The sequence below is a fragment of the Strix aluco genome, chromosome Z, assembly GCF_031877795.1.
Source record: "Strix aluco isolate bStrAlu1 chromosome Z, bStrAlu1.hap1, whole genome shotgun sequence".
NCBI classification, from domain to species: domain Eukaryota; kingdom Metazoa; phylum Chordata; class Aves; order Strigiformes; family Strigidae; genus Strix; species Strix aluco.
Window position 1 is genome coordinate 50174676 of NC_133971.1, and position 14641 is coordinate 50189316.

General features: G+C 44.1%; 1 protein-coding gene across 1 annotated transcript in view; it reads right to left on the bottom strand.

The window, feature by feature from the left end:
* Positions 1-8524, bottom strand: part of LVRN (laeverin) — a 37425-nt gene extending 28901 nt beyond the window's left edge. The window contains 4 exon segments of the mRNA XM_074812113.1: positions 614-756; positions 4780-4803; positions 7082-7302; positions 7898-8524. Coding sequence (XP_074668214.1) covers positions 614-756; positions 4780-4803; positions 7082-7302; positions 7898-8524 — 1015 coding nt within the window.
* Positions 8525-14641: the final 6117 nt, after the last annotated feature.

Consider the following 14641-nt stretch of genomic DNA (forward strand, 5'->3'; position numbering starts at 1 on the left):
GGAGGCAAGAGATCCAACAGATCTCTGTAAGAATACTAATTTACAGAATTTGTTTGGAATCTTATATCCCACATGCATCCCACATGAGATCCCAGCAACAGACAGGAGGAACATCTCCAGAGACTTATAGTCCTATCATTCTTATTCTGCACATACACAGGAGGCTATAGTGTCTCTGCCTGGTAAAATAATTTTTTGTATGTTATAAGTATGTCTTAAAATCTACTTAGAATGAAAGGAATCCCTTAATACCATAATTACAGGTTTGCATACTGTGGATGCCATTTTGTTTTAAGCAGATATCATGCAGTAAGACAGGCACACTGACTAAGGAGTAAATGCCAGGAATCAAACCCCGTGCAGTCTCCAGCAACCAGAGGAGAGCACATTGCAACTGACAAAACTATGGAATTATTGCCATCAGAGACATTAACTATGAATAACTGTCTCCAATTTTTTAAGTTTATAGGCACAGATTTCTGTGCATTTTCAAGGCATTAGCACACAGACAACAGAACACTGCTGATGACACAGTCTGTTCAGATAAATTACACCCTTTTAAAAAGTAATTTAGGGAGAAACAAAAACGTAAGTCTACTTGCTGTTTACCTACCAATAGCAGGCATGTTGGAAAGAGCCACATAGCTTGGGTCATGGACAATTCTGATATTAAATGTGGCCTTCATGGCAGGTTCATCAAAACATGGGTAAACTGTCCTGGCATACGTTGGTTCCAGCTGGGAGGCAACCAGCATACTGTATTAAAAATACAAGTAAAATTAATCCAGCATGCTACAGCAGATCAAAATCAATATACAGTGCAGAAAAACACCAAATCAGAAAAAGCAAGAAGTGAATCACATAGACACACAGATTTGGAAAAAGTCTGGTTATTACTTAAAGCAATGATTAAATCCCTGCACCCAACAGACAGTTCAGTTTGGATTCTTCTAGAGAAAAGTAGTCTTTTTTAATTAGGTCTTTTTTTGTTTCTGCACAGGCTTCTTCCAGGTATTGTATTTCAAATATTTGAGCTTTTCTAGTTTGTTTATTAAGACAGAGCTAATTAATGTTCTGCACACAGCACGCAAGTGCTCAAAAGTGATACAATGCCCAACTTTAATTTCATAATTAGACTATTTCTGTACACCTGCTCTTCCCTCTAATGCATGCACTCCTATTTTGAATAGTACATTTTAACAAAAAATTGTGATAACTGTTAGGTAACTGCATATACATGCACTTGCACACTCCTGTCAAATCACATAGAGAAGAACCCCTGAAAAGCAGCACTAGTGCTGTCCCAGTGCACTGGCAAGCCCAGGAAAATATTCAAGAGGATCCCTTTCTACCTTACACTACGGAGCCTTGACTCACCTCGGGCAGATCTCTGTGACACACTGTGAAGGATGCTCTCCTCCTGTTTGAACTAACTGAACTTTGGTCCAGGCAGATGTTCAGCAAGTAGGCTTAATCAAAGTTAATCCTATTGTGTGAGGCTATCAGTAAGAACCCAGCACCAAACCCAAAAATGAGGCTTGGCTGGAGACTGGGCTGATATGCAGCCAAAAATGCAGCAATGCAAAAATGCAGCAGAAAATCCGAGTACAAATCAACCGCTTTACGCTACAAATATCCACAGCCATCAGGGTCCGTTGAGCTCTCCCTCCACAGCAGCTGCCTGTACGGTGGTGATCTCCCCTTCAGTAGGGACACCTCTCAAGATTACCCCTTGAGGCTGAGAGATCCTTTACCTGACACCTGACATAGATGGGTTGGTAAGTGACAGTTTTTGTGTACAAGTAACATTTAAGACACATATAGGAAACTTAGGCAATAAGCTTTGTATCCCATACTAACTTTAAGTGTAGTCAATATTATTAACCACCAATTCATCTGTACTAAGTATTTTACATAGCTAAATTTACTGATTAGAATTCAATAAACTAACTACTAGATCAGATCTGTGTGAGTGATCTCTGACTCTACTCCTGCAACACACACTGTCTGGAATCAAAAGATAAACCTCTGTGCCCCATGCCCAAAGTTTCAAAGAAGAGCTGTATATCTGGGCTGTTCACATTAGGACATCTTCACCAGGAATTAGGAAAAAATACACACGCAATGATTCTCAAAGCTCCATACCTGTCCGCCAAGTAGTACCCAGCAGCTGGGCTTACAAGAATGGTATAATCTCCTGTTTCAGTGACCTCAACACTGTCACAGGGATAATATTTTTCAGCTGCCATTGAGGTGTTCCCTAACAGTGTATTCACACCAGGTTCACAAAGGCTTACGCTTAGCACAGACCTCCCAAACGAGCCAGAAGCCATGAGGACAGCATCCATACATTAAGTATCAGTATGTAATGAGTCAGATCTGCACTACACAGTGGAGTAGGAAAAGCACAGCATGGCATGACTGTGCCTGATCATGAAGTGTAGCACTGAACCATGTCTGAAACCTAAGGCAGCATGTTTTAAGATTCTCTTTTCTGGTGCTGTACTGTAACACAACTCATGACACTTAAAAGAACTCACATTGAACAGATGTTGATGTACAGTGACTGCTGGGACCATGACACCTATTTTGAAGTGAGAAATGGCTTGAGAGAGAGCAGCACATTTGACTTCTTGCCTGTCAGTGAAGGAAGATTTTCTTTATGGACCCAATTCCCTGCAGAGTCAAGTGTGTGCTATGCCAGCCACCAACTGTCTTGCTGAATGCAGCTGAAACTCCATCTGAGACAGAAGTATCATCTTCTCTCCTCCTTTATCACGTCCAATGACAGAAAGTGACTTAAACTTCTGCCAGGGTTCCACAGGAGCCACAAAAGTGACAGGCCACTTTATCAAGGGAATCAATCTCCTTCTTCCCATGCAGCAAAGTATGCTTTTGCACATTCAGCTGTGCAGTCGCAGTTTGGTTCTAGGAAACACTGCGCAACCCCGTGACTGCAAATTCCCCCACACCAGTGCAATTGCTGCCTCAGGAGGGTCTGTACCAGCAGAAACTGATACAGACACTTAGAAAATTTGCCCACAAGAAATCCTTGTTCAAGAATACAAAACAGCATATATTGGGCAAAAGCATCATGTTAAAAAAAAAAAAAAGAGGATAGTTTAAATGTTATTTTTCAGCAGGACTCCAAATAAAAAAGAAAAATGGGAATGTTTCATGGATGTTACACAATAACTGGTGTTTCAACACACATTACCTCCTATCATTTGTCAGAATGAGTCATTGTTGGGGCTTTTTTCTTGTGGTTCTTTAAGGTGAAGGTATTAACATGAATTGAATTACTAGCAAACTTTTTTCCACACTGAAATTACCCAAAATGAAATTAATTTTTAAAAAAGCCTAACATTGCCTATGCAGACAAATAAATTCATCTCCTTGGCCTACAGTTTTGTGCACTGATTTCTTTTTCTTTTTTCATAAGTATCATATAATGCCTTCTTTCCCTAGTAAAACAAAATCAAAGCCACAATACTTTTAAATAATAAGAAACAAATACATAACAGGATCTCTTAGGCTAAATCTTCAACAACTTACACTACACAGGTTCTTTTTTTTTTTTTTTTTTCGGTTAGTGGCTAAACACAAGAAAATGAGGAATGCATCATGTATAGCACATGCATGCCTAGTGGATGCTGTTTCATCTGAATTGTAGAAGAAATGTTTTATGCTGATGCAACAAAGATTCTTCTTCTAAAAATGCCTTCTCATTTAAATAATGTTATTTGTAATGCTGATAGCATAATGCAGTTTTCCAATAACATCTCTTATATCTGATTTCTTCCACTTTATAAATGTGTAAGAATTAAACTGTAAAATAAACCCTGAAGTGTCTTAAAGTAAGGGAGCTTTACAGTGACCAGAATCCTGTTGTGTGCAGCAGCTGTCCCCAAAACTCAAGTCCCTTCTTCAGGTGAACGGTGCTCAGTACTCACAGGGACCCCAAGAAAACATCAGACCTGTTATTTGCTCTGACTTCTGTCCCATGCCTTTGATGGTGTTACCCACAGATTCATATAAAACAGAGCTAAGAACTTCAGATCCCCAACTCTGAGGCACAATTAACTGTACTGATGGTGTTCTAATCCCCTTTGCCCTCATTCTAGTAACTGGTGCAGAAGCAACGGATAAAAATCAGTGCAAATATTGTGTTTAGTTACATTTTGTGATGCCTATTAATACCAGACCTATCTAGTCAGGTATTTTATAGAAGTTGCACAGGACATGTGCAAAGTGGCTACCAAGCAAAATTCTCAAAGTATTCTGAAACACTCATGTGAACAGCCAGATACAGCCTGCACTTCATGGTACACTTCACAGGGATTCTCCAACCCTGGAGTAGTATACACGAGCTCATTCACACCAGTACAAGGTCTGTATGCAGAATGATGCTGCAACAAACCTCCTGCATCGTGTATGTTTGAGCCAGTGCTGCTAGAGCAGAAGGGCAAAGGTGGTTTCTGCATCTTTCTGCCTACCCAGATCCTGGCATGGACTCTCCCAGCTCTATGCAGAACACAGATTCCCCATTTCAACAGGAAAGCCTTCAAATACTTAGTGCTGGTGAAGTGGAAGCATCCTTTTTACTTCCTTTGCTCCTGCAAGCACTGCAGACATGGGCTGTGCGCTATACATAAAGAGTACTCCCATTTTTCTGAGTTTTCTTCCATGTGCAAGACCTGACCAGGTGGGTAGTACAAACTGTCAAAAACAGTAAAAACATACACAGTCATCACTGATCAAACTGATATCAATTTCCACGTTTGAAATTCAGTGAAGTTTGAGCTCTGGTTCATTCTGTTTTCCACAGAGGTGAGGTTAGCACTTCTGAAAATAGCTGTTTCTGCGAACAGGTTTCCCACACCGCCTTGCCATTGTGCTCCGGCTCCAACTTGTAGAGGACAGGGAACAGTACTTTGTGTCAACTAGCTAATTCCATCAACCTGCCAAGAGCAATGGGGATATCTGACCAAGAAAAAAGCTGGTGCCAAAGCCCAGATGGAACAAACATTTCAGTGACTTCACTTCTCTTTAGGATATAGCTGTCTACTGAAAGCTTGTTCTTCTCTGCTTAAACCCTTCTGAAATGAGAGGTCTTTAGTGGTTCCACAAGCACAAATTACAAAAACCTCTAAGACTTCCAGTGCATGCAAGAAAGTCTGCGTGACTACAGATAAACAGCACATTGTTACAGCTAATGGTTTAAGTTAGGTGCTGAAGTCAGAAACTATGCAGGAATCAGTCCCTGGAGGTCTGCCAGAGCCAGGTACAAGTCAATTTAGAAGAGTTGCAGGACAGTCTGCTGGAGATCGTAGTTTCCTTGCACAATAGTAATGAGCTTTGTACTGACAGCTAAAGGGCACACAATGTTTTTAAAACACTTCTGATCTATATAACCCATTAGAATCCAACTTTTTCCATGATTTACAGCTTGCTTGAGCTTACAGACTATATCCCTCAAAACACACCTCCTCCAGAAAAAAAAAAAAAAGGCGGCAAAGCCTCTTCAGTGTAACTGGACCCCAGCAAATTAGGAAACAGCTGGTAAATTGATGACTTTTTTTCTTAGTGAAGGAAAAAATAACAAGATACTGTTGCATATTCTTGATTCAGAGAAAGCCTTTCTAAAGCAGAAAAGATATGCAAAATCTATTCAAGAATATCAGGAATGTGGGCAGGAACAAGTAACCAAAACAGTATGTTATATCTGCAATCAGTGGATTTCCTTTCATTTATTTTAGTGTCTGAACACCACTGGCATCACTTTAACCAGACTGCAGTCTCACATTTCATTAGTGCTCCACGATGACCTAAGAATGAAATAGAACAACTGTCATAAATCCTCTGAACAATTAGAAATTGAGCCATACATGTTATTTTAATGATTTAAAAACATTTTTTCTTCTTTTCTACTGTGGCAGCACAGCTGACAATAACTTTTCTTTTTGGATCCTCTGAATTTTACACAGTCTGAATCAAAAAATGTCATAATCTAATTCAGTGTTTCTTAGATAGGACTTGTTTGAATTAATACAGCATCAGAAAGCACACTAATACAGTATTAAGCGCTCAACCCTTTACTTATTTGGATTTTTTAAAATTATGTAAATTAAGCAAAGTGTTCTAGATTTTCCTTAACTCAAAAGTTGCACAAATAATCCTGTGAATGACAGTCAGTCAATGAAGAAATAGCAGCTGAAGAAAAACAGAATATATGTCCTAAAAATATTTATTACCACACTGCATTTTTCTCCAAGGCTAACCAACTTACCTTTTTCTTAAAAAAAAAAAAAAAAAGCCTGCATAAGTTAAATTTTCCAAGTGTGGCAGACAATGGTATCAGTAAAGATTTACACAAGAGCTGGCAGCTGAAAAGCCAACTCATTACTGCAGAAAAACCACACAGCCCTCCTCAATTTCAGTAAAAACTACTGACTTTATTTTGTGGTTTCATATTATTACTACTCATACAGGGACTTGCATGTATGGATCTTGCAGGTAACTGATTACCTGCTTGAACACAAAATCTATGAACTGCTGAGATACAGTTTATTTTAGTGGACTCATTGACAGGCTGGGAGCCAAGAACACCTGAATTTTAGTTTGCCTTTTGACTCACTGATTGCTGATCCTCAGCAATTCACTACATCTTTAATTATCAAAAACAACTTTAAAATAAGCAATTTATCTCCCTCTCCTTTCACATCTATTTTGAGAAACTTGTCTTCCACTGGAACTATTTAAATCATAATCTTGTTTCCCTTTACTTTAGCAAATTTCACATCCAGAAGTTTATAGTGCAATTCACCTCGAGAAGATTCACAATAAAAAAAAACAAATAAGCAAGCATTATTTTGAGGGTGAAGATATGTTTTAGATGATTGACTCTTTGGTAAGCTCATACTGCCTCATAACTGACTTTTGCAGTTCTAAAGAAAATAAAAATGTAAGTATCCTAATAGCACTCCCTAAGGAAATCATCGGCTGTCTGATGACAGCCAAACAACTTCACACACAATAGCACCTACAAGGTCCAGCTGTCTAAAGTGGCCACCCATCCTACTCCACCATATTTCTGAAACTGCCATGTGCTCAATGTCTGAACTCATGATGAAATACACGTCCAAAATCCTGGGTTCTCGATAAAGACATGCTCCCCACAAACACACGTAGAGGAGGTGAGGAGCTGTCAGTGCTACAAGGACATGTGCAGGGCCAGGATGAGGACTCTTGAGCCGGACTGCGGCTCCCAGGAACTGGCTGTAAGTATTGTCTGACCCCTCGCTGGCAGCCAAAGGCACCGATAGACTTGAAATTGTCCAGAAAACGTTGCTTGACTTCACTTGAGATAGCCTCTCTCCTCTGCCCAAGACAGATCTCCGTCTGCCAGACCCCCCAGGAAGCCCACCCAGACTAACTCTGCAGCAGGAACTCCTCACCAGCCTCTGCACACAAGGAGCTCTTTGCAAAACCGTCTCACCACGACCCGGTGTGCTGGATCAAGGCAGTTGCTGAAGCAAAGCCCGGGCAACCCAGCTCGATGCTCTCCGGAGAGGAGAGCGCCCGCCATGGAGCACGGACCTGAACTTCTACCAAGTGATCTTTGCAGCCCGTGATGCACACCCGGGGACAGGGTGCGGACTGCGCAAAGCAGCCGCCCTGGGCAGCCCCGCCGTGCGGAGCAACAATCTCTCCCGCCACCCAAGGCAGCGAGGTGCTCCCGCCGCCGCCGCCGCCCACCCCTACTACCCCCCTGTCTGCGGAGACGCAGCGGCTCCCGGAGCTGCGTCCGACGCCTCCACGGCACGGGTGACCCCGCCGCGGCGCCCTCGCTGCCGTTGGCAGAGAGGCGCGGCATCCCCGGAGCGGCATCCGCCGCCTACCTGCTCCGTCCCTGGTCGGTGTAGCGGGTGAGGAAAAGCCCATCGAGGTCCTCCTCCAGCCAGCCCTGGAAGCCCAGCTGCAGCACGTAGCGGCGCCCGGCCCGCAGCCGGCCGCGCAGCTCCAGCACCGCCACCTCGCCCGCCGCCTCCTGCCGCAGCCCCGCCACCTCCACGGAGGCGCCCGGCTCGGGCAAGGGACCGCGCACGGCGGCGGCCCCGCGGCTCCGCAGCCCGGAGCTGTGCAGCACCGCCGCGTCCGTGTCCTGCCGGCAGCGCACCGTGATGTTCACCTGCCCGCTGAAGGCGAAGGGCCCCGCCTGCCCCGGCCGCACCCGCGGCCACAGCTCCAGGTCGTAGTGCAGCGGCAGAAGGTGGCGAGGCAGGCGGCGGCCGGAGCCGGCGGCGGGAGCGGGCCCCAGCGGGGCGGCGGGGCCGGGGGCGGCGGGGCCGGGCGCGGCGGGGCCGGGCGCGGCGGGCGAGGGCGGCGGCGGCGCCTCCTGCCGGCAGCGCCCGTAGAGGGCGGCGAGCGCCAGCAGCGCGGCCAGCAGCGCCAGCCCTAGCGCGGCCAGCAGGGCGGCGGCCCTCCGCCCCACGTACAGCCCGCGGCCGCCGCGGGGACCCATCCCCACCGCTCTGCGCCGCCCGGCGGGCCGCGCCGCCCGGTACTTACGGGGCGGCGGCGCGGGGGGGGCGAGCGCGTCTGAGGGCGGGACGCGCCGCGCCGCGGGAGACGGGTGCGTGTGTCCCCCCCACTGCTCCCTGTCCCGGGGAAGCCGCTGCCGGGAGGGCGGCCCGGAGAACCCCTCGGCCCCCTCGCGGGGCGCGGCGGGCAGTGGCAGCCTTAGCCGGGGGCCGTCCTCGGGCTGCCCCCTGCCCGTCTGGGGCCGCGGGGGGAGGGCGGCAGCTAAGCAGCGGCTTCTAGAGGCCGGCGTGGGCCATGGTGGTGGGTGGGGTCCCTGACCGAGGACCTGCCGGGGGCGGGTGATAACGGCACCGCCCGGACAGACGGCCTTGCACACACGGGACGGTCCGGGCCGCCTCCGGGACGGTCGGGCCGGAGTTGGGAGCAGGGTGGCGGCTGGGGGCTGCTGAAAGCCCGGTGCCCGGGAGCGGCCGTCGCGCCGGAGCTGAGGGCTCCCCGCGCCCCGGCGGGAGCGGCGTCCGGAAAGAGATAAAAACAAAACAAAAACGAATATTCGTGCTTTTTCACCACGGTAAGGAGCGGCAAGATGTGTAAAATGGGGGGTCTCTGCTTGAAGTGAGCAGAGTGTTGTGGATAGAGCGGATTGGCTCTTGAGGGAAAGCAACATGTTAAAAGATTTGGAATAAAGACATCGAGTCTGAGTATCTTTGGTACATAAAAAAGTGCGACCAAAAGTGGGTTTCTGATAAATTGTCCTCCTTTAGAGCCTCACTTCCCTGCGTAGTTCAGTTGAGGCTATAAACATCACCACGCTGTACATATGTAGTTAACCCCATTACAATCAATAGGATTAATCCCATCTTCCCAGTTAAACGGTTTGCTGAGTTGACACCGGATTGCCAGCAAGATTGCAAAATTAAACCTTTGTCACCTTGTAAAAAACATGCCTGTTGGTTTTGCTCAATTGCAGCTCCTATTTTAAATCATGATGAGCCATGCATTAACAGGAGCAGTAAGCAGGAACAGTGGCCCATGTGTGCCGTTGCCTCAAGACACTTTTTAATCTGAGTTACAAAAAGGTTTTTCCCTCCTTTTTTTTTTTTTTTTAAATGCATTTCCCCCACACCCCATCGTTTTGAACCCAGGTCAATTCCCTTGGGCTTTTAGTTCATGCAACAGCCACCCTCAACATCAAATAGCTCTGTTTTTGGAAAATTGAGGCATTGGATTAGGTATTACAGTTTGTTTTGCTGCCAGAGTTAAAGATAAACTGGCTAAAGTAAATTCACCTCAATGACCTAACACTAAAGGTTATCCTTTCTACTAATTTATTTGTTAATTGAGAGAGATAGCTTTTCCGTGGTCGAGTACAGAATACAGCTCTTGCTTTGCTCATGCTGGGCACAGCAGGACTGGCTGCTACAGATCTAGGGAATAGCTCTGAGCCACTGAACAAAGAAAGTTTCTGGTTCCAGCAGAAGACCATAACCTGTTGTTTTCATGTCGCTTGAGGGGATGGAGGGGATCCCCTCAGCCAGCCTGTCCTGCTGGTTGCGGGCTCTCCCACTCTTCTCACCTGATCTGCCACCCGCCCCAATGCCTTTGCTGCTGTTTCCCATTAGCTTCCCAATGGGCTGCCTTCTGGCACTGGTCCATCTTCTGCTGTTTTCTTTCACACAGTTTTAACTTGTATGTTTCTGTTTCTGTGCTGCTTTTCTCATTTTGTTCTCATTTACCCTGAGTCTTCCCCACCCACGCCCTGGGACCTGTTTCTGTTTCTCCAGTTCAGGCTTCTGTACTCTTTCTAACCCATCATCTTTCACTCTTCTGTCCTTGCACATGCCTCACATTCCTTTACTCTTCATCTTGCACATTAACAGCTTCTCCCTTTTCGCCTAGCATGTTTTGCAACATCGATTATATTGCTCTCATATTAAGACTTTGCAACAATCTCCAACAAAGTTATTGGAGGTCGCTGGACCTGCAGCCACACAGCAACCCTGAACTAACTGCCCTCAAACAATTATGACCTTCTGCATGTCACTTAGAAGATTTCACATAAAATATTTTCAAGTGTTTAGGAAAGTATCTTTTCCCTCTTATCGTCACTGTAAATTTGGGAAGCAGTTTGTTGTGCCAGTCCACAGAATTGCTCCATCCTAGGGGAGTGCTGATGCACTACGGAGACTGGGTAAGATGAATAATCAAGAGCTCCCAGAAAGATCAGGAAAGAAAAGACAGTGCTGCAAAGAAGAAGGTGACAGAAAGAAGAAATCACAGAAGTGCACCAGTATTTCTAAGGCAAGACCCCAGACATTGTAGAAAATTATGGAGGATTTCAATGCCCTGCTTTCTAAATGTTTTTTATACACCCTCAACATTGTTCAGTAGAACAATCCTCATCCATTCACCCTCAAAACAAGACATAGGCAAAATCAAAACTGTGAGGCATTTCATTCCACATCTGTGGAAACAAGCAGAACTGCTCAGTCATAAGCCTGTAGAGTAGTGTAGAACCCATGGGAAGTTTGCCCTTCTTAATGGTGCCAGACATGTTTTAAAGTTTACACTTTATACTGTAAAACATACTTTTCTTTTCTCTTGTTTGCAGTGGGGAATTCAAACCTTTCCTCAATTAACACATAATAAAACTACAATATTTACAATAAATATTTTAAGAAGTGTTGTTTAACTACCTTTTCCTCCCAAATAATTTATACCAGTTACCTTAGAAAGCAACTGTTGAGTGAAGGCTTTTATCCACTCAAAACTGTGGGTTCCCCTCCTGGTGGGAACACACACGCTCTCTTGTTTGAAATGGGAAAATACTTTGCATGCAGTTCAAAACATGTGAGTGGCTTCTGTTGACAATATTACAGTTCAGCATCCTGCTGAACTTATTTGCAGAGTTAAGATGTCTGAAAGACATGTTTCTGAGGCTGAAGCTGCAGGAGGTCCTGGGCCAGGATGGGCACTCTGGCCACAGCATGTCAGGCACAGTCTTTTATTCAAGCCATAACTCAGGCCAAATCCTGACCTTGGATGGAAACAGGAGGCTTGTATTTAAGTCAGCAGAAGCCTCTAGTACACATCTAAAGGTAGAAACAAATCACCTGTTATAAATTAAGTCAGACAGCTGTGTCACTCTGAAGGACACCAAAGCATCTGACAAACTTTACTATCTTGTCCCAGACGAAGAGGTCTGTGCCATGCTCACTAGCTGTTCAAAGTCCCATCGGTGTCCACTGAATTTTAAATAACATTAAAAGGTCACATTTGACAGCATGGGATCTACTATCTGTTAAGGTTCAGTAAGGTAAATGACACTTATGTGGCAGCTGGCCAGGAAATTTCACATGAAATTTCAATTAGCAATGTATTACAATGATCCATCCTTAAAGTTCATCAAGATTTTCAGGTTAATAGTATTGTTTTCATAAAAAATACTGTGATACCATCCTAAATCATATATACTGAATGCTAAGAGAAAGGGTAATTGTATGTTTAAGCAATACAAAATAATTGTTAGGCTGAAAGATGATTCCCTAAATCACATTATTAGTGATTTGTTCAATCTAGTTTGAGAAGTTCTGAGTGATGACATGTATGGCAATTTCAGCAGTCGAAATTTTGGTTTTAGCTTTGTTTTTAACAGAACTGTAGATCTTGTTTACTCGTCAGGTTTTGGGGAGGTACATTTACGAAGTCAGAACCAATGCTCCTTCGAGGCATGAGGGATCCATGTGCACCACCTACATCCATGAAATCCCTATTTTTTTTTCTAGCTTGGTCTGCACATTTTACGCTCTGTAATTTGCATCATTTTTTCTCCTTCTTTAACAGAGCCAATAATATCAGAGCTGAAAATATTGTAATGCCTGGATAGGTCTGTGGCAGGAGCTATTCCATAGGAGATGCTGAAGTTGCAGTCTTACTATTGCTCTGAAGGTCTGATTTAATGGATATTTAAGGTTTCCCAGCCATCTGAAGTAAGAAGTGTGAGCTATAGGTGGATGTACATAGTTAACATAGCTGCAAATAAGTGCAATACCCATGAGCCAAGCGTGAGCAGTTGAGGACCATAACTTCTTACTGGACATGTCAAAGAAGTCCTCAGTTTTCCTGCAGGCTCAGGATGGGCTACGTCGTACTTCATGGAGTATGTATCTTCAACATCAAAGTCTACACAGGTAATACTAGTTATGAAACAACTGGAATTAGACTTGAAATAACGAGGTTTCCTTTCCCCCATAATTAAAAAACCCAACAAAATACACCAAAACCTCTGTATCAATGTTTCTCTCCTAAAGAGATTTTGTACACTGCCTGTATAGATCTGTCAGTGGATATAAAGTTTACAAGCTAGCAGAGTAGCAACTGAGCATGGTTTTGTATTTGTATTGATGAGATTGTCTTAACTGGCCAGTACAGGCCAGTACAGAAGGGCAATGTGAAGAAGACTTCCGATTTAAAAGGATCAAAGTTGACCAAGCGTTGGAATATCATCAAAAAACATGAAATTGAAAACTGAGTTTAATGGTTTAGAGTGAGGTGCCCTTGACTGGTGGTCACTATGTGGGCAAGGAAAGTGCTTTCACCATAGAGAGTCCTGCATATACTTAAAAAATTGTAGTAGGGAAGCATGCTTGAAATATTGCCATTATTGGTAATGATGTCTGATACCGTAATTGAAGTAATTTTTCACTCATGCTTTAATTAAAAGATGTCCTTCAGTGTTTCAGACCAACAGGCCACTGATAATCCTCTGTCTTGCAGACTACCAAACCATACAAAAATTTATTTGTAAATTCTGTTCTTGTTTGGTGGACCAGCTGTGAACTTTTTACCAGGGCTTTGCTGACTGCCTCTGTGGAACTATGTACCAATGCAATGGTTTGGATCTACACAGCAAATGGTGGGTAGCAGCAACAATTCTCACCAGTGGAGGAAATACAGCAACTGGGGCCAAACCAAATGTTTTCTTTGGGTACTTCTGCTTGTGGAGGACAACAGAGTAATCCCTATATGTTATGGTTAAAATGGGGTAGTGATGAACCATAAAACTGGCTGTTAACAAAATGATCAATGTGTCCGTGAGCAGAGTTGTGCTCAGAGCTGGAGACTTCCTCCAAATGTCTCAGGGTGCTCAAAGGAGCAAGAAAAGCCTGCAGCCATGTTTGAAGGTGTGATACCTGGGAGAGTCACCTCCTCAGAAGGGAGGCTCAGGAAAGCACCTCCAGGGAACAGGAGGAGGTCCACAAAACAGTATGGAAAGTAACCAAGAAGCCGCCACAGCAGATGTGAAAACCACTATCCAGAATATGAGCAGGAGATTAAAATTACACCATAGCTGTAATTAAGGAGGCTGCAGTTTTATCAGTAATTTTTTGGTATAGTTGGTAACTCTGTCAGCTGGCTTCTAAGTTATGGCAGACAATCAATAGGACTGATAAACCAAGTCTTGCAACTGAGGATATGTGGGAAAGAAGGGTGTCATGTTTTCACCAGTTTGCTTAGCAAGAAAAAAAACCTGTAACAATGCACTCTTAATTGATATGAAATGTTGAAAAAAATTTTAAGGATTTAATAAGAAAAGGATGAGTGAATGCATGAATCATTTGCAGCATGTGAAACTTTGTTCCAGATGGCATTTAACTTTTGTGAAGTTTAATGTTTTCTGATTGTTACTGCACTTAAAAACAACTTGAATAGGTGTCAGCTTTTCTCCAAATATGCCAACATTTTCAGGCTTGTGCCTGGTGAAACTGTATGAAAGTGAGCAAACATTTGACCAGAAAAAACTTACAAATGGATTTTTTTAAAATTACATTAAATGTCAGTAGATTGATATTGCTTAATATGATGAATGGTGGAATTTTCAAAGTTGTTGGCTATTTTCATTAAGTGTTTCACAGGCTTTCAGATGCCTGGTATTTTTCTGGCAGCTTCACCGAAATGAACCAGGAAGGTGGTATTTGGCCCCTGAATGCTAGTCATGCTGAGATTTATCAGCTCTCTAGGAGGAATAGCAAGTTAAAGTTTAAGAACTGACATATTGAGATACTGTAAACTTTTTCTCACTCGTGGAGTTGGACCA